The following is a 17,729-nucleotide window of genomic DNA, read 5'->3' on the forward strand; positions in this document are numbered from 1 at the left end:
ATGTCGCCATTGGAGCCAAGCTATCCGACCCCCGAACATCCCCTCACTGCCGCTCCTGCACATGCCGGCTCGGGAAATATCACGACCTGTCAAGGGGGCCGGGGAGGTGACGTGACGCTGGATGCACTTCACGTTTCCCAATGCGATGGCTTTTTACTGGAGGCTGGGAAGGCGGCTTCGAAATTCTGTTTTCAATCTCGGCCATAACATGCCAACTGTACATTGTCATCGCGACTGGATTATTCAAGTTCGGGGGGCCCCGGACGGCGGCGAGCCACGGGATTTCGGTCGAGGTGGAGGAGCTGAGGCAGGACTTTCGCTCGGCGCGGTGGAGGCGCTGCGGATCGAGAGCGCGACGGTGGCGGCGGCCCAAGTCCGAGGGCGTCGCGGAGACGACGGTCACGACGAGCCCCGAGAAGAGGGATGTGAGGATCCCCGCCGGTGGTTACTGGTTTAGTTATAGTACGCGACAGAACTTAGAAGAACGCGGCCTTTGCGTTCGCCACGCTCGAGCCGGAGAATACCGCTTCTTTCGTGCGGTATGACGATGTGCCGGTTGCGAGAGGGGATGAGTATCCTATCTTCAGGGCGCTGAGGCAGTGATGGGATGATGACCAGCCAATGGTGGCCAGTCGGGTTCGGTTCGCCGGAACTTCGATGCAACTCTTTACGAAGGCGGGGAAGATCCAAAGGGGTAAGGACCACGACGCACAAAGGCCAAGCTGCATATGCGAATAAGGCCATGGTTAACCGGGGTGAGGGGTGAGGGGTGAGGGTGAGCGAGAGCTGGGAGGCCTTTGGCTGTCGGGTGCCTGATGTGAAGACCGGCTTGTTCGGCCTGTCGACTTTGACGTACGTTGTATTATCTCTGGAGACTGGGATTTTCGGAGGAGCCTCGGCTTGATGAGTCTAACGGGCCTATGGCTTGGTGGCGTAGGTCTTGGCGGCTTCAAGAGCTTCGAGAAGGGAAGGTTGGCTGTTGGTGGCGGCGTCTACGGTGGAAGATAGGAGGAGAGATGGGGGGTTGTCGACTATTAAATGACGGCGGCGGTAATTTAACGATCTAATGCAGAGTTAACAGAAGAGAGAAGATGGATGGAAGAATGATAAGTTGCATAAGTGGGTAAAAACTATCAAGAGAATGAAATGCCGAATGCGAATGTCCGAGATGGAGATGTCCAGAATTGAAGCTGATAAGCGCTGAACAGCGACCTTATCAATAGGAGTAGGGCTGGTAAGGTATCCGCCCTCATGTATCTTCTGTATCGTGTGTTAGGTACGTTGTATCGCCACTTCCGAGTTCGGGCCGATCAATAGTCTCCAGCCCTGAAAGTCGGGAAGGTTTGTCGACCGTTAGTTCTGGGTAAGGTAGGTGCTACCTTCAGCGGTTGCGTACTCGGATCTTGGGGAGAAGCGGGGTTGGAAAGGTCCTCGCCCTGTGACCTGGGAAAGAAGCAGTCGCATCCCAACGGTCACGATGATCCAGGTCCTACGATGTCCCCGCCTCAATGTAATTACGGGAGTACCTGAGTCAAGTCCTGCAAGTAACTCTGTAGAGGTACGTACCTGCGAAGACGCGAAGATTGGTGACAGCCAAAGCAGCCAATATATCTTAGCTTTTGATTGGACGGATATGCCAAGTCTATGTACGGAAGGCCCATTAGCCCCACATCGATCACCCCGAGCACCTTCCCAACTAGGAAGTTGATAAACGACCCCTGTTGCTTTGGCCAGCCATGTGAATGACCCTTGGGGCAGCTTCGACCCAGAGCTCACTCACCACAGAATAACAGAACGCAATCCATGCCTTCTACCGTTCTGCCATCTCGAATCTTTTTTTTTTCTTTTCTTTTTTCTTTTCTCGTCCTCTCTCGCCACCTCCTCTGCAATTCGTTCTCTGCCTATTCTTGATCTCGCGTAACAAACCACAATGACAAGGCACGCCTGACCTTAATTCGTCCTTGGCTTCCAAGGTCGTGGCCCATAGCCCAGGCCCAGCTCTTCGAGAAAATGGGTTAGGAAAATCAATGGTGACCAGGGCCAGGGTTAGCTTTATCGTCCGCACATGTGGTGTATGCGCTGACGGATCCACCGCCCCAAATATCCGGAAGGAACTGCGAATGCGGTGGAATCGATGGGAGCATAAATATCACCCGCTCTTCGTCTCCGCGTTCTTTCAGTGTTGGTTGCGTGCCTCACCTCACCCTCTCACCCTTCATCCTCCCTCTCCTCCCTCTCCTCCCTCTCCGCCCTCCCTTCGGTGTCGCTTGTCCACTAATTGACCCCCCCCCCCCCGTTTCTCTTTCTCCATCTCCCCTCAAAGCGTTGAGCCCATTTCACCATGCGCTTCAACGCCATCTCCGGCGCCGCTCTGGCTGCCGCCTCCGTTGCGATGGCCAAGGAGCTCCCCAAGGACGAGGCCAGGGCTGCCGGTAAGTTCATCCTGCTGCATCCCCATGACCCCCGCCCCGTGCATGTTAGTTCTTCTCTGACGTCCGACCCTCCCCAGAGCTCTACGACAGCGGCGAGATGCACGAGCGCCTCATGGAGAAGAAGATCAACGCCTGGATGGCCGAGTACGACGCCGGCCTCCTGAGCTCCGAGCAGTGGCCCCGCCTCAACTACACCAAGTGCATCAACGGCAAGGCCGAGGCCGTCCCCGGCGACCCCATGCAAACCTTCCGCTGCAAGAACATCGACCTCTACGATTTCATCAACCACGCCACCCTGGGTTCCCCCAACGGCTGGGATGAGCTCGGTGACGGTGTGCTCCTGACCGGCAGCTCTTCTTGGGGCTGGACCGACCCCGAGTCGGGCCGTGAGTTTGTCGCCAGCGGCATGTACGACGGCACCGCGTTCCTCGAGATTCTTCCCGAGGGTCGTTTCCTCCACCTCGGTTTCTTGTGAGTCCACATTATGCCCCCACCCTTTCCCCTTTCCCTCTTCCCATCCGGTTTGTCCTCTTTTGCTGAGACAATCGATTCTAGGCCCTGCCCCGCTCCCACCAACCCCAATGCGTTCTGGAAGGAGATTCGCTCCTACAAGAACTACATGCTCATCGGCTCCGAGCTGGCCGGCCATGGTATCCAGATCTTTGACATGAGCAAGGTATGTTGAAGTCTAGAGGACAAGGAGGACCAGGGGCAGTGATGGCTAACTCTTGTCGACCAGCTCCTCACCATTGATCCCGCCGTGGCCCCCGTGGCTTTCGACATCCGCACCGACGTCGCCAGCCACTTCATGGACACCCCCGATAACCGCATGCACAACGTCGTTGTCGACGAGGAGAACAACTACGGTGCCGCCGTCGGCTCCCGGCCTCGCACCGACGCCTGCCGCTCGGGCCTCATCTTCTTCGACCTCACCGACCCCACCAACCCGACCCGCATCGGCTGCAACGGCCAGGACGGCTACGTCCACGATGCGCAGTGCCTGACCTACCGTGGCCCCCACGAGAAGTACCAGGGCCGCCAGGTCTGCTACGGCTACAACGAGGACACCCTGACCATCTACGACGTGACCGACAAGGCCAACTCGTCCGTCATCTCCGTCACCTCGTACGAGGGTGCCTCCTACACCCATCAGGGATGGCTGCTCGACGCCCAGTGGCAGGAGTTTTTGCTCATGGACGATGAGTACGACGAGGTTGACGCTGTCGGCCCTGCCGCTGACGGGTACCCCGTCACCTATATCTGGGACGTCCGCGATCTCGAGAACCCCAAGCAGACCGGCATCTTCAAGGGTGAGTTGGTCTCTCTCTTTTTTTTTTTTTTTTTTTGGCTTTCTTCCTTTCTTCTTTTTCCCCCTTACCTCAACCTTTTTTTACTCTCGTCGACCTCTTACTCGCCGCAGGAAAAGCTAACTAAACAATCACACAGGCACCGTCCCCACCGTTGACCACAACCTTTACATTGTCGATGGCATCGCTTATCAGTCCAGCTATGTTGCCGGTCTCCGCGTCTACGATGTGAGCTCTATCCCCGAAGACCCTACCGGCGAGGGCGTCTGCGAGATCGCCTACTTCGATATCTACCCCGAGGACGACGACGAGCCCGGCGGTGGTGCCGTCCTGATGAACGGCTCCTGGTCCTCATACGCCATGTTCCCCTCGGGCTTCATCTACATCAACACCATCGAGCGCGGCGGCTACCTCGTCAAGATGACCAGGAAGGAGAAGTGCAAGCCCCGCTCGTGCAACGCGGACAACTGCCTCCGTGCCATGCGCGCCACCCATACCGAGGGCCGCCTCGAGGAGAGCCAGCAGTTCTGCGGCGAGTTCACCAAGACCATCATCGCCGACGTCTCGGTCGTCCCCGACTACGCCCGTAACGCCTGCGGCCACAACGTCATCTCTCGCGTCAGCTCCGCCTGCTCTTGCCTGCCCCCTCCCGCCACCACCTCGGCCGCCCCCGAGCCCACCGAGGACGTCTGCATTGAGGACTAATTGGGCTCATCGGAGTCAAAGCTCCTGAGGTCCACGGCCCTCGAGCCGAGGTTGACCGACAGATTGTTTGTTGTTTCATGCCTGATATCTGGGCTAATAGTTGTCGTGTATATAATCGCATATAACCACAATATCAAGAGTCACGTAGGACCATGAGTTTGTGCTGTGAAATGCGTCTTCATTGTACGTATAGTCGTTTCTCGCAAAGCCGTCTTGATTGGTTCTCAAGTCCGGCATTGAATGGCCGAGTCCCTCTGGAGCATGCCTGGCAACGCTCGAATGCCTTTTGTGGCAGTTGTTGCAAGTACACCCAGGCGAAGCTACGTAATAAGCAGTCCAATCCCCATTTCGCGGACTGTAGACTGGAGGATCACACAGGACACAGATTGCGGGTACAAGTGTAGGGTGCCACGTGGGACGTGAATGGGTAGGCGCGGGACACTGCAGGACACGCAGCGACGTGGCAGTCAATTCGTGTGAGGTGTGAGGTGGAGGCAGGCGGTCCAGGGCGGGTCAACGAATGCGTTGTGTGGTTGAGGTACAAACCAAAGACGGGAGGATTTCGTCCGCCTTTTCTGTTCCCTGTTCCCGCCGGGTCGCCGAGTTTATGCGGTGAGGAGCCAAGCCATCCTCATCAGCGAACCCGTAGTGGTCAAGGAAGAGCACGTGACCCAAAAGCATTGTTTTGTCCGTCGAGCTGGGGCGGTCGCACCATGATGTCTCCAACGCTATAGGATTTCTATTATAAGGTAACCTTGGTTTTACCTGTGACACACATGCAGGTTTTGGCCTATTATTCGACGTTTCCGTGATGAGTAGGCCTCTCCGCGGCTCGGGCCTGAGCGGTTTCGGGTCTGTTTTTGGGTCTGTCTGGGTACGTCGTACGCGCCACCTGGTGAGTTTCAGGGCGAAGGACAAGGGGAAGAGGACGATACGAGTTGAAGTGCCTCGGGAACGACAGCCTTTTTTTCTTGTCTTTTTTTTCTTCCTGAATGGCGGAGAAAGAAAGAAGATGATTTGGATGATGACGCCAACGATCGAAATATTCATACCTAGGTATCCATTAGCAGAATTCTAGTGTACCTCCCGTACCTTATTTGAAGAGAATGTCGGAATGAATTCTAGTGTACCTCCCGTACCTTTTGAAGAGAATGTCGGAATGGAGTCACACCAGCCGATCTTTGAAATCGTAACCCAATCAGGGACAAACGGCAACCAGGCCAGGACCGATACATTGCCTATTTCGGGACTAGTGCCAGGGACCACAAGTGAAATCCAACGTGTGACCCGATGTGATGCTGCTCGGCTGGATGTCCAATCAGCGTGGAGCAAGGCATAGGGATGGGAAATTGGAAGTCTTGGGTTTTGCTTGTGCGCACGTCTTGGGTCACTCCAGTTGCCGTCTTCTGTCCCTTTCGCTTGCCCTTCAGGTCCCGCTGGCAATCTGAACAGTTGCTTTGGGCTTGTCTCTCAGGTGCTCTCCAAAGGGCATCAATTTCCGAGCAATAGCAGCCCTCGGAGCGAATTGCGCTGGGCGTACGTTGTGACGACTCGACGTGCAAATAGGCTTACCCCAGGGTTTGCTGTTTGACCGAGTCCGGCGAGTTGTGACGGAAGAATGAAAGGAAGGACAAAGGAACAGGAACAACATTCCTAAAACCTGGGGTACGCTCTACAAAGGCATTCTCCTGAAGGCATTCGGAGCTGAAATGCCAGTGGGCCCAGGTCATCGGGTGAGGGGTTGATCGGGAGACAGGCTCTAATTTCCTCGACTCCAGTCAGTCATAAGTTGCCAGTACCCCATTGTCACACCAAAAAGAAGGCTCTTTGAAAGTTTCGGGTACATAGTTACCCATATAATAGGGCTAGTGGGGAAACAGCCGGGTACCTTGCAGGACGGCGGCTCTTGGCAAATCACATTCCTGAGAGCTATTGGCCCCTTGCCTGCGCAAGGGCCGTCTCCCTCTCCACAACGGGGGAAGGGGGGGCCGGGCGTTGCCAGCGTTGAAGCGTTGCCAGAGCACGCACTGGGACTCAGATTGGGAGTGATTTCCACAGGTTCCTGCCCGAAGTGCCGCCTTTCGTTGCCCCACCTCCCCAGGCCGATGGGGAAAAAAGGGGAAAAGCTCATTTCCGTCGCACCACATTATTCGGCCTTCCCTTTTCCTGCCTCATCTGCCTCCCGTCTTTTCCCACCCTCCTTTTTTTTCTGTTCGGGTTTTCTTTCCACTCACACACGACTCTCCTTCAAACAACCTGCTTCAAAGCCGCGCTCGCGCATTTTCACCACTCTTTTTTCCTTTACACCCACAAACAAATCAAGACTTCGTTGGCAAAGTCTACTTCTCGATACGACGCGCAGCGCACTCTCGCCTATATACACATTTCAGCACTTTCGTTTCGCATTGACCGATCGCGACTCGACTCGACTAGACGTCCAGCCAAGCACCATCGTACTGCATTTCAGTGTCACGTAACGATACACGCAAAGCGTCGACCAACTGATTCCCCTTCCAAGCCAAGATACCGCGCAAACGCTCGTACACATATACGCACACACGTTCGACTTGCGCGAATACTTTTCCCATCATTTGGCCAAGACACGATACGGCGACTGGGGTAGCGACAGGGACAATCTTTGAAAGACTTTGAACTTAACGTGCCGTCTCCTGCAAACAACACTTGCACCGGAGACGCGTAGTAAACCCGCAACATCACACACTTTTTGGCGACCTTCGTCACAGAAACATCATCACGACAACGCAGCTTTGAAAGCGCGTACGAATACCCCTTTTTTCTTTGACAGAAACCTGCTTCTGCGAATACCCCGTCCAAAACGGCATCATGAAGGTCACGACTCTTTTCAGCGCCGTCTTCCTCCCCGCCCTGGCCCTGGCCCAAGGAGACGGTGAAGCCACCGGAACCACGACGTCCACCGTCACCCTCACTCACACCGTCATGCTGGCCAGGGTTGTCGAGACGGCCACCTATACCATCCAGCCCAACTCGAGCAGCATTGTCGCCTCTGTCACCTCTCTCGCCAGCTCCATCCTCAGCTCTGCCGAGGCTTCGGCCACCAGCGAGGCCGCTGCCGCCAGCTCCTCCAGTGCCGTCGTCGACGACGACGACAGTGCCGGCACCTCGCTGAGTGCTGTTAAGGCCGCTCTTGCTGGTGCCGTCGGTATGATGGTCGTTGCCATGATGTAAAATGTCAAAGCATTTGCACTGCCGATCACGGGGCCAAATAGGACGTCCTCGGCAACCGGAGCCAGGACGATGAATGCGAAGGGGACGTGGACATGAGAGCGGTTTTCAGGGCACGTGTGGTGCATAGCGCTAACACGGCCCGTTTCGATGATACTATTCCTCCGAATTCTACGATGCGATCATCCGTCTCCTATTTTTCTTTCCTTTGTTACCATTCTTTGAACATTTTGTGATTCTTCAGCTTTGGGCCTTCGTCCCGACCTCAAGTTTCAGTCCCATGGCTTTGACAACCTCCCTGGCACCTACCGGTACCTGCGCCTTGGAAGTCGTATGAAACTTGTTTTCGGTCATGGCCTAAAGCGGAACATATTTTCTATTTTTATTTTCTGGTCCTCACTGCATCTGCCAATTATGAGAGGACTCGTTTTGAAGCTGGACACAGCATACTTTTCTTGCACACCCCTTTTTACCCGTTTCTTGACCTGCTTGCCTGGACCACACACTTGATCTCTTATTCTTCTTGGTCAATTCTATCATTTGAAAGTGAGATTCTCTTTCCCCCGGGCGACCTGCCTTGCACGCATGCGTGTTCATGTACAGGCTGGGGGCTGTTCTTTCATGCTCCTCTCTTCAGACCCCTATCTGCCAATACGCCAGGGACTCAGGAGGGAATGGGGACGGTGTGGGTTTGGTGATCTGGGACGGCAAGCTTGGTATCTGGAACATGAGGGTTTCTCTTCATTGGCCCATTTATTTGATACCCTGGATTTTCTTGCGGTGGCTTCTATTCTTTAATGAAGGTGGGGGGGGGGTTTAGGTTTATGTGTTGATTTGAGGGCACGCGAAAATGGCCGATTGGAGAATTTTTCCCTTTTTACGAGGGGAAACGGGGCCATCCGTGTCTTTCTTAGGTGACTCGGCGTATGGTAGCGGGGGAAAAGAATTGAAGTTGATTGTGGTGACTTTTACTGAATGGGAAGCAACGTGATGCTGCTCAGAATGCCGTGCAAGTCGTTACCCAGTCCAAGTCACTGCCGAATTTGGCAATGTACGGACAAGGCAATTAATTGTACGGAGTACGGATATGTGGTAGACCTGGTATAACGATTCGATCCTTCAAACCGGGATAAGATTATCGGATAAGCTCTTAGGAAAGAGTCTTCTCTGATTGGCCTCGTGCTGGACCCGCGTCAAACCCGGTTGTTCCGATCCGGGTAAGTAATTGTCATCAAATTTCTGGGGGGTCATTGAAGTTGATTCCTTCCGTCAATTGTCATCACCTCTAGGGCCTCTCTTTGTTCACTTCTACCCTTCCACCCTTCCACCCGAGATTGTTTTGGGCGTTGAACAGCCGAAAGCCACAGGAAGACAAAAATGACATCGCCGGCCGTTCCATTGCGACATGCCCGCGGGGCCTTGACACGGGCTATCGCCGGGCAAACCGTCCGTTTGTTCGCCACCATCCGTCCTACTCCTCCCACGCCGACATCCGCATCCGCATCCGCATCCACATCCACATCGACATCGGCATCGACATCGACATCGACATCGACATCCTCTTCCCCGTCTTCGTCCGGGCTGTCCTCGTCGTCAGCTACGCAACCCACCCAAGGCCGCCGCAAGACCTACTTCAAGGACACCGCCGTGGCCCCCTTCGCCGAGTTCGTCGGCAGCAGCTCCACGACGGGCGGGCCGGCGCTCTCCCCCTCGGAAGCGTACGAGATCCGCACGGTGGAGGTGACGACGCCGACGGGCAAGAAGAAGACGGTGACGCGGCTGCCGGAGTGGCTGAAGACGGGGATCCCGGGGGGCGGCAGCGCCAACTTCGCGGCGATCAAGCGCGACCTGCGCGGGCTGGGCCTGCACACGGTGTGCGAGGAGGCGCGGTGCCCCAACATCGGCGAGTGCTGGGGCGGGTCGGACAAGAACGCGGCGACGGCGACCATCATGCTCATGGGCGACACGTGCACGCGCGGGTGCCGGTTCTGCAGCGTCAAGACGTCGCGCGCGCCGCCGCCGCTCGACCCGCACGAGCCCGAGAACACGGCCGAGGCGCTGGCGCGTTGGGGTCTGGGGTACGTGGTGCTGACGAGCGTGGATCGGGATGACCTGGCCGACGGCGGGGCGAGGCACTTTGCGGAGACGATTCGTAGGATCAAGGCGAAGAAGCCGAGCATCCTTGTCGAGGCCCTCACGGGGGATTTCCGGGGGGACGAGGAGATGGTGGCCGTCGTGGCGGGGAGCGGGCTGGATGTCTATGCGCATAATGTCGAGACGGTGGAGGGGCTGACGCCGTATGTGCGGGATCGGAGGGCGACGTTCCGGCAGAGTTTGAAGGTGTTGGCGGCGGCCAAGGCGGCGAAGCCGGAGCTTATTACCAAGACGAGTTTGATGTTGGGGTTGGGCGAGCAGGAGCACGAGGTCATGGATGCGCTGAGGGGTGAGATTTTTTCTTCTTTTTTTCTTTTCTTTTTTCCCTTTTTTTCTCTTTTTTTTTTCTTCTTCTTTTTCCTTTTCTGTTCTGGTTCGCTAACATGGCTTCTCATCACAGAACTACGGAAGACCAACGTCGACGTAGTCACTTTCGGCCAGTACATGCGCCCAACCAAGCGTCACCTCCAGGTCGAGAGGTATGTCACGCCCGACGAGTTCGAGATGTGGCGCCAGCGAGCCCTCGATATGGGGTTCCTGTACTGTGCTAGCGGACCTCTCGTCCGGAGCAGCTACAAGGCGGGCGAGGCGTTCATCGAGAACGTGCTTCGCAAGAGGGCAGGCGAGAAGGCCATGGGGGGGAAGGATCTCGGTCACACGGTAGCGTTGGAGGATGCTCCCAAGGTTCTATGATTTGCGCCAACCCACGAACCAAGACGGACGGAGCTCATGCCTTTCTTTCCTTTTTCTTCTTCTTTTTTTCTGTTTCCTTTCTTCTCTCGGCGGTATAGACCAGGCTGTAATTATGGGATGTCTTCGGGATACATGGACTGGCGTTTCTGAGGCGGGCGTCTTTTCCCTTCCCCTTCACCACGGGGGGCAACCCTTCTCTCACGGGTCCTTTGTCCCATCTATTTAGGACCGAGTGTCGTCGTCCCTTCAACATTGGGGCGAGCAAGACCTCGGTTGTCCTCAAAACATGGACGGATTGTTGACTATGACGAACAGTGAGAGTGCAAACAGGTTAGATGAAGGTCGCCCAACAAGCGTCAGCTCATAACATTACCAGCATTGGTCGACGCCAAGCAAGGCTTGTTCTAGTCGGACCGAGACCATGAAGTTCAGTTCGTACGGAGGTGTTGGAGACGAAGTGGCAAGTGGCCTTTTCGGATCTCAGCCTTTCCTTCCTACCCCCCGTCGCGTCGTGTTGTTACCCTGACTTACAGCCATCGCCTCGCAGAGTTCATCCAGCTCCAAGTTTGTGACCAGTTCGAGGACCTACGATCACCGTCATCTTGAAAGAAGGTGCCCTGGACCTTTGGATGGCCCAAGTCTTGGCGAGATAACCTTTTTCGTCGCACTTCCAACGTACACACGACGATGCCAGGACGACCGGTTTTTGCGTCCCCAGCCACTATTCCAACTCAATTCCGACTGGCGCTGAGATGACGAGAGACAACAGACCCCTGTGTCCCTGACTTGGGTTGGTGAAGGACTAAGGTAATTAGTGTACACTGTAAACGGATGTGAGCAACGTCAGTCATCACGTTGGACGAGCCACAGCAACGTCGAACGAACCCAAGCCACAACTGTTGTTTTCTACCGGCGACATAACATGAACGCACAACAACATCTATCATGCATGAGCTTCAAAAAACAACAGACTTCTTCAAGATGGCATAAACAAAAACATCAACCTCTGCGGACTCTCGGTCTTGCTATCGCCACTACTAAAACAGGCTTCGGCTACGAGACTACTATACCATCGGGCCACCTCGTCCATTCCCTCTGGTCAACACCCATCAAGGAGATTAGGATGATTCTGTATCACCCCTGCTTAGCGTCAATGGGTTCCCTCGAAGGCGACGAAGCTCCGCGAGATCCAGTAGCTGTCGTTAGCTGTCGTTAGCTGTCATCACCAACAACATGCCGGGTGACCCGTCTCGCGAGAGGCCCCCGTCTCTCTCTCCGACCTTTGATTTCCGGGAAGAGGGTGTGGTGGCTTTTGCCCCTGGAATGGACCAAGGCTGTCATCGCGTTGTCGGTGTTTTCCGATAAAACTCTTGATGGAATCGCTGCGACTGAGAGGGCGGGAGGGGGAGAAGGTTCTCCTTACCCTCTTCTCTCTCTCTCTCTCTCTCTCTCTCTCTCTCTCATCCGTTACGCTACGTTCCCGGTCTTCCGCTGCAAGTGGATGAGTTCAGATCGACTGGGGATTGTCCACAGTGGAGGAATCAACTCGTTTCTGTCAACCGATTTTGAGCATCTTCTACTCCGTTGACCGAACTCGCCATGTTCGTCTCCGTGTTTCTCCTAGTGGCGGTGGCCACGGCAGGGGAGGCCTTCTGGATGGCCGAGATCGCCCACCAAGGCATCTCGCCATACAACCCGAATCCGAAGTACCAGATCTTCCGCAACGTCAAGGACTTTGGTGCCGTGGGTGATGGTGTGAAGGATGACACGGCTGCCATCAACCGTGCCATCAGCTTTGACGACCGTTGTGCGCCTGGCGTGTGTAACCAGTCGACCATCACCCCGGCCACAGTCTATTTCCCTCCTGGGTGAGTGCTTAGCTAGCGATAATCATTGATCTGCTCGTGGAGGGACGGCCATGGATCAGACAGTGGGTTCGACTGGCGAGGACTGGCGGAGACTGACGAGAAGCCGCAGAACGTATCTCATCAGCAACTCCATCATCGACTACTACTACACCCAGCTCATTGGCGATCCCACCGACCGACCCGTCATCAAAGCCGCCTCGACCTTTGACCTGGACAAGTCCCTGGGACTCATCGACGCCAACCCGTACACCGACGAAGGCATGCTGGCCTACCTCCCCGTCAACGTCTTCTTCCGGCAGATCCGCAACCTCGTCCTCGACACGACGGCCATCCCGCCCGAAGGGGGCGCGCTGGGCATCCACTGGCCGTCGTCGCAAGCCACGTCCATCAGCAACTGCGAGTTCCGGCTGTCCGACGACCCGGAGAGCGAGCACGTCGGGCTGCTCATCGACGGAGGGTCCGGCGGCCTGCTCAACGACCTGACCTTCTACGGCGGCATGCTGGGTGCCAACTTCGGGAACCAGCAGTACACGGCGCGGAACCTCAAGTTCTACCACGCCCAGGTCGCCGTCAGCTACGTGTGGAACTGGGGCTGGACCTACAAGAGCCTCTACATCGAGAACTGCACCACGGGGATCCGGATGGGGTACGCGACGTCCATCACGATCCTCGACAGCGCGTTCCGGAGCGTCGGGACCGCCATCGAGACGAGGCGGCTGACGACGGGGACTCGGCCTCCCGCGGCCGGGTCGCTGGTCATGTACAACGTCGTCTTCGATGAGGTGGAGGAGATCCTCACCGGCCCGGAGGGGGTCCTGATCCCCGGCCAGGACGTGTCGTTCGCCCACGTGGGGTTCGTCATGGGCCACGTCTACGACCCCTTCGGGCCGACCGATGTTACGGGGAGCGACCCGGTCCTCTTCCCGTCGCCGCCGCGCGCCCTCCTCGACGGCGGCAAGGAAGGGAGGGGGTACTACGAGCGGTCCAAGCCGCAGTACGAGCGCGAACCGGTCGACGCGTTCGTCTCGGCGCGCCGTTTCGGCGCCAAGGGGGACGGGCGGGCCGACGACACGGACGCGCTGAACAAGCTCTTCGCCTTCTCGGCTACCACGAGCCTGATCGCGTTCGTCGACGCCGGGACCTATTTCGTGTCCGACACGGTGTTCATCCCCCCCGGGGCCCGCATCGTGGGCGAGGCGCTTGCGTCGAATATCCTCGGCGGCGGGGACGCGTTTGCGGATAGTACCCGCCCGCGCCCCGTCGTCCGCGTGGGGTACCCGGGGGACAAGGGCCGTGTCGAGTGGTCCGACATGATCCTCGGCACGCGCGGCGCGGCGCCCGGGGCGCTGGTGCTGGAAGTCAACCTCGACGCGGGGGCGTGGCCCCACGAGCCGTCGGGGATGTGGGACGTGCATGTCCGGGTGGGCGGGTACCCGGGGACGGAGCAGATGCTGGAGCAGTGCCCCGCGACGCCGGGCAAAGAGATGGCAACGGCCGAGTCGGTGCCGGCGCAGTGCGTGGTGGCGTGGGGCAGCGTGCACATCACGCGGCCGGCGTCCGGGCTGCTGATGGAGAACTGCTGGGTGTGGATCGCGGACCACGACCTCGAGGACCAGGAGTACGCGCAGATCTCGCTGTACGCGGGGCGCGGCGTGCTGGTGGACAGCGAGCGGGGGCGGCTGTGGTTCTCGGCCAGCGCGTCGGAGCACCACGTGCTGTACCAGTACAGCTTCCGGGGCGCGAGGGACGTCTACATGGGCCACATCCAGACGGAGTCGCCGTATTTCCAGCCCAACCCGCCGGCGCCGGTGCCGTTCCCCCTGGTCGAGGGGTACGGCGACCCGGACTTTGGGGAGACGTGCCGCGGGCGGGAGAGGCGCGACCCGCATGACCCGGCCGTGGAGGCGAACGCGACCTTGACGGTGCCGTGCGCCATGGCCTGGGGTCTCCTGGTGCGCGATACGCGGGCGTTTTTCGTCTACGGGGCCGGGCTGTATAGTTTCTTCAACAACTACGACACGGACTGCTCGCGGGAGGGATACGGGGCTATATGTCAGCAGCGGATCTTTGGGGTGACGGCGTCGTCGAACCCGGCTGTTGTGGTTTACAATCTGAACGTTGTGGGCGCGAGGGCCATGGTTACACGGGATGAGGAGGACATTGCGTGGTTTGATGATAATCGGGCTGGGTTCACTTCGCTTATTGCGGTGTATGAGAATGGTGGTGGTGAGAGGAGTGTGCCTGGGGGTTGAGGTTTGATTTCAGCTGGTACGGATGTCGTCTTGAAACCATGCGCAGCATGTAAATGGATAGACGGTAATGACTGTAGAGGGAGGAAAGGAAAGGAAAGGGAAGAGGACGAGGAAAAGTATAAGAAAATAAAGTGAACTTTTTGAGATTTCTTTTCCGAAAATGGGGGTATTCTCTAAAGGGCAAATAAGTGGCGGGGCTGAATCTGTTCACCCACCCGCTCAGCTCAAATCCCACAGCCTCCGCAAAGCAGTCAAGGCAATGAAAACAGCCTCGTCGGTACGGATGGTCCGGCTCCCCTGGTTCGGCAGCACGTCGATCCAGTGGTCGAACAGCTCCCGGGTGGCACCGCCGCCCACACCCAGCTCGGAAAGCTGGGGGTCGTTGGCGGCGGCGAACTCGATGCCCCTCGGCCCGCCAAAGACGATGAGGAGGTGCTTGAAGGGCAGGGCGCGGTCGTGGCGCGGGAAGGCGCGGGAGACGGAGTCGCCGCGCTCGGAGGTGCCGATGCTGACGTCGTACCCCCCTTCGAAGGGAGATTCTTCGAAGACGGCGGAGAGGGAGCTGGCGCGGCGCACGGCGTAGCCCCAGTAGTAACCTCCTTCCTCGCGCGGGGTGGCCGGGTGGACGGCTTCGGCGGGTCCGTGCTCGAAGGAGCCCGAGGGGAAGCGCAGGGTGACGCGGGTGTTGGGGGGGATGGCGTCCGGGAGGGAGACGGGGGATTTGGCGCCCATGTCGACCAGGCAGGCGGCGTCCGAGTCGGTGGCGGGGGGTGGGCGGTCGAGGGTGACGCCTTCGCGGTAGGGGATGGCGGTGTCGATGGGGTTCGGGTGGTGGGGCATGTCGAGGGACGGGAGGAGGCCGGCGAGGCGGAGGTTGGGGTGGATGGGGAAGAGGGTCTTGCGCATGAAGGGGGGCGCTTCGAGGTAGGAGAGCAGGTGGGCGAGGAAGTGGCAGGGGTCGACGTCGGCGGTGAAGGAGGAGTCGGCGCCGGCGTCGGAGTCGTTGTTGTTTTGGTGTCGTTGGCCGGGGCGTTGTCGCGGGTGGTGGCCCTGGTGGCCCTGGTGGGAGGGGCGCTGGGTCCGGTAGAAGGAGGAGGCGGATGTTTGGAGGTCGGAGGAGTGGGAGGGGGAGGGCATATCGTTGTAGACGACTACTTCGTCGACGGAGAAGACGGCGAGGGCGCGGGCAATGCGGCCTGGGCTTGTCATGCGCTGATCCAGCGTGCGGTGGCTGGATGGAGAGTTAAGACTTGACGACTTTGCAGGGGATGACAAGACTGAGACAAGACGGAACAGAAGACGGCAACATACTCGGCGACTATGCTACCCGGGATAGCTACAGATATAGTCCAGTCACGGCCTCCCTGGGATGGGTTGAATCGCGCCGAGGGCTTGGAGGTGTTGACGTCGTCTGCCGCTCCATTGTGACCGAGCTTCCTCTTCTGTTGACGGTGGGTTAGCAGACGTGGAGAGGAAGATGTATGGGTTGGAATAATATAGACTGACCTTGGTTCTATAGTCTGAATGTGACATGACGTGCAATTGGTGTGGAGAGCTCTCTGTATATGGTGTCTGTCTGCTGGGAGGATGGGGAGTGAAGTCCTCGTTGCTGTCACAGAAAAAAAGTTACGCTGGTGGGCAGAAATGGGCAATTATCTAATCACTCACACCGCCTTCCAATAGTGCGTAAGGTGCCTACCTTAGATACTCTCCTCGGGTTGTCGCCCCGCTGACTCCGCATGCATCGTACCTGTACCTTAGTCTTCCGCTCCAGTGACGATACGAAGTACGAAGTACGAAGTACCAAAGACGAGTGGAGTGCTTTTGCCACGGGTTCACTTCATCGCTCGTACCTAAGAACCAGTATGTACGATAGATCTTCCTCCGCAGACCGCAGACAGCAGACAGCAGGCAACAGGCAACAGACAACAGACAGCAGACTGAACTTCTGCCTTCATTTCGACCTTACATCAAATACACATCGCATCCCTCCATCATGAGTGGCCCCATCACTATCCAGTCCGCCGGACAGTGGCAGGACATCCTCAGCACCACCAACGTCGTCGTCGCAGATTGTGAGTGCTCAATGGCCACCCCGGAAACATCCCGACTCTTTCCATTCGACCCATAGCGCCCACTAACCTGCGGTCTCCTCCCCCTCTCCCCCACGTTCTAGTCTACGCCGACTGGTGCGGCCCCTGCAAGATGATCGCGCCGCACTTCGAGACACTCTCCAAAGAACACTCCAAACCGAAAAAGGTCGCCTTCTGCAAGATCAACGTCGACTCCCTCTCCTCTGTCTCGCGCACCTACGGCGTCACCGCCATGCCGACCTTCATCATCTTCCACGCCGGCCAGCCCATCGAGACCATCCGCGGCGCCAACCCCCCCGCCCTCACCGGCGCCATCAGCAAGGCCGTCAACCTGCCCGCCAAACCGGGCCACGGCGCCGGCCACGCCTTCCAGGCCCCGGGCCGCACCCTCGGCGGCGGCGAGGGCGTCGGTTCTTCTAGGACGGTGCGCCCTTCGGCCGCCGCCTCGGCCGGCTTCAGCATCTGGGCCGTCATCCAGCACGTTGTTACCGTTGTTGGCCTATACGTGGTGTCGCTCATCGCGGTGCGTTGGTACCTCTTCGGCATGCCCGAGGGCGGCCTCTGGGCCATGTTGACCGACTGGTGGCCTAACATGGAGTCTATAGATCGATTCCTACAAAGCCGCGGAAAACTCGCCGTTTAACCGCGTCAACCCGCCCCAGCAGCGCCAGGGGCAGGGGCAGGGGCAGGGGCAGGCCGGGTGGATGCCGTCGTTTGGGCCCGCGTCCGGGGCGGCGAAGAACCCGTCTGCCGCGAAGACGACGGCGGCCCGGCCGTCGCAGTTTCGGACGCTGGCCGACTTGGGGAAGGAGGAGTGAGGGATATAAGCACGGAGTGAGGAGGGCGTCGTTTACAGGTCGGCGTTTGTTGGGTTGGGCTGGGGCTTGAGAGGCAATATGATTGCGTCTCTTGCCACCGGTATTTGGGGACAATCGCGCATTTTACTCGCCAATATAATCTACCTTATTCGATACTATCTGCGTTTTCGGGGCCTTTGCATCTGCATCTGACACTGATTTGT

The 17,729-nt window shown here is 57.8% G+C and overlaps 8 protein-coding genes across 8 annotated transcripts; 5 read left to right on the forward strand and 3 right to left on the reverse strand.

Annotated features, from left to right (window-relative positions):
- Positions 1–140: 140 nt before the first annotated feature.
- SODALDRAFT_322291 (hypothetical protein) lies at positions 141–603 on the forward strand (the record flags this gene model as incomplete). Its single annotated transcript, XM_028609708.1, has 2 exons — positions 141–425; positions 481–603. 2 exons carry the CDS (start codon positions 141–143, stop codon positions 601–603), a joined length of 408 nt encoding a protein of 135 aa, XP_028468891.1.
- A 143-nt stretch (positions 604–746) lies between these two features.
- SODALDRAFT_376809 (hypothetical protein) lies at positions 747–2,298 on the reverse strand (the record flags this gene model as incomplete). The annotated part of the gene is made up of 7 exons (XM_028614847.1): positions 2,213–2,298; positions 2,066–2,173; positions 1,651–1,771; positions 1,397–1,443; positions 1,294–1,326; positions 1,132–1,190; positions 747–992 (listed from the first exon to the last, which is right to left on the reverse strand). Exons 1-7 carry the CDS (start codon positions 2,217–2,219, stop codon positions 747–749), a joined length of 621 nt encoding a protein of 206 aa, XP_028468892.1. The 5' UTR covers positions 2,220–2,298.
- A 43-nt stretch (positions 2,299–2,341) lies between these two features.
- SODALDRAFT_272338 (hypothetical protein) lies at positions 2,342–4,444 on the forward strand (the record flags this gene model as incomplete). The annotated part of the gene is made up of 5 exons (XM_028607829.1): positions 2,342–2,432; positions 2,510–2,903; positions 2,988–3,108; positions 3,172–3,742; positions 3,879–4,444. The coding sequence occupies 5 exons, from the start codon at positions 2,342–2,344 to the stop codon at positions 4,442–4,444; spliced, it is 1,743 nt and encodes a 580-aa protein (XP_028468893.1).
- A 468-nt stretch (positions 4,445–4,912) lies between these two features.
- On the reverse strand, positions 4,913–5,886 carry SODALDRAFT_111827 (hypothetical protein). The gene is made up of 3 exons (XM_028606553.1): positions 5,824–5,886; positions 5,584–5,742; positions 4,913–5,314 (listed from the first exon to the last, which is right to left on the reverse strand). Exons 2-3 carry the CDS (start codon positions 5,677–5,679, stop codon positions 4,958–4,960), a joined length of 453 nt encoding a protein of 150 aa, XP_028468894.1. The 5' UTR covers positions 5,680–5,742; positions 5,824–5,886; the 3' UTR covers positions 4,913–4,957.
- Positions 5,887–9,025: 3,139 nt separating this feature from the next.
- SODALDRAFT_338575 (lipoyl synthase) lies at positions 9,026–10,495 on the forward strand (the record flags this gene model as incomplete). The annotated part of the gene is made up of 2 exons (XM_028612788.1): positions 9,026–10,091; positions 10,203–10,495. The coding sequence occupies 2 exons, from the start codon at positions 9,026–9,028 to the stop codon at positions 10,493–10,495; spliced, it is 1,359 nt and encodes a 452-aa protein (XP_028468895.1).
- Positions 10,496–11,738: 1,243 nt separating this feature from the next.
- SODALDRAFT_111850 (glucan 1,3-beta-glucosidase) lies at positions 11,739–14,725 on the forward strand. The gene is made up of 2 exons (XM_028606554.1): positions 11,739–12,363; positions 12,473–14,725. Exons 1-2 carry the CDS (start codon positions 12,095–12,097, stop codon positions 14,613–14,615), a joined length of 2,412 nt encoding a protein of 803 aa, XP_028468896.1. The 5' UTR covers positions 11,739–12,094; the 3' UTR covers positions 14,616–14,725.
- A 109-nt stretch (positions 14,726–14,834) lies between these two features.
- Positions 14,835–16,148, reverse strand: SODALDRAFT_322295 (deoxyribose-phosphate aldolase 2; the record flags this gene model as incomplete). The annotated part of the gene is made up of 3 exons (XM_028609709.1): positions 14,835–15,846; positions 15,927–16,057; positions 16,122–16,148. The coding sequence occupies 3 exons, from the start codon at positions 16,146–16,148 to the stop codon at positions 14,835–14,837; spliced, it is 1,170 nt and encodes a 389-aa protein (XP_028468897.1).
- A 424-nt stretch (positions 16,149–16,572) lies between these two features.
- Positions 16,573–17,394, forward strand: SODALDRAFT_330809 (thioredoxin-like protein). The gene is made up of 2 exons (XM_028611295.1): positions 16,573–16,690; positions 16,792–17,394. Exons 1-2 carry the CDS (start codon positions 16,612–16,614, stop codon positions 17,349–17,351), a joined length of 639 nt encoding a protein of 212 aa, XP_028468898.1. The 5' UTR covers positions 16,573–16,611; the 3' UTR covers positions 17,352–17,394.
- Positions 17,395–17,729: the final 335 nt, after the last annotated feature.

This window comes from Sodiomyces alkalinus, assembly GCF_003711515.1.
Source record: "Sodiomyces alkalinus F11 unplaced genomic scaffold SODALscaffold_2, whole genome shotgun sequence".
NCBI classification, from domain to species: domain Eukaryota; kingdom Fungi; phylum Ascomycota; class Sordariomycetes; order Glomerellales; family Plectosphaerellaceae; genus Sodiomyces; species Sodiomyces alkalinus.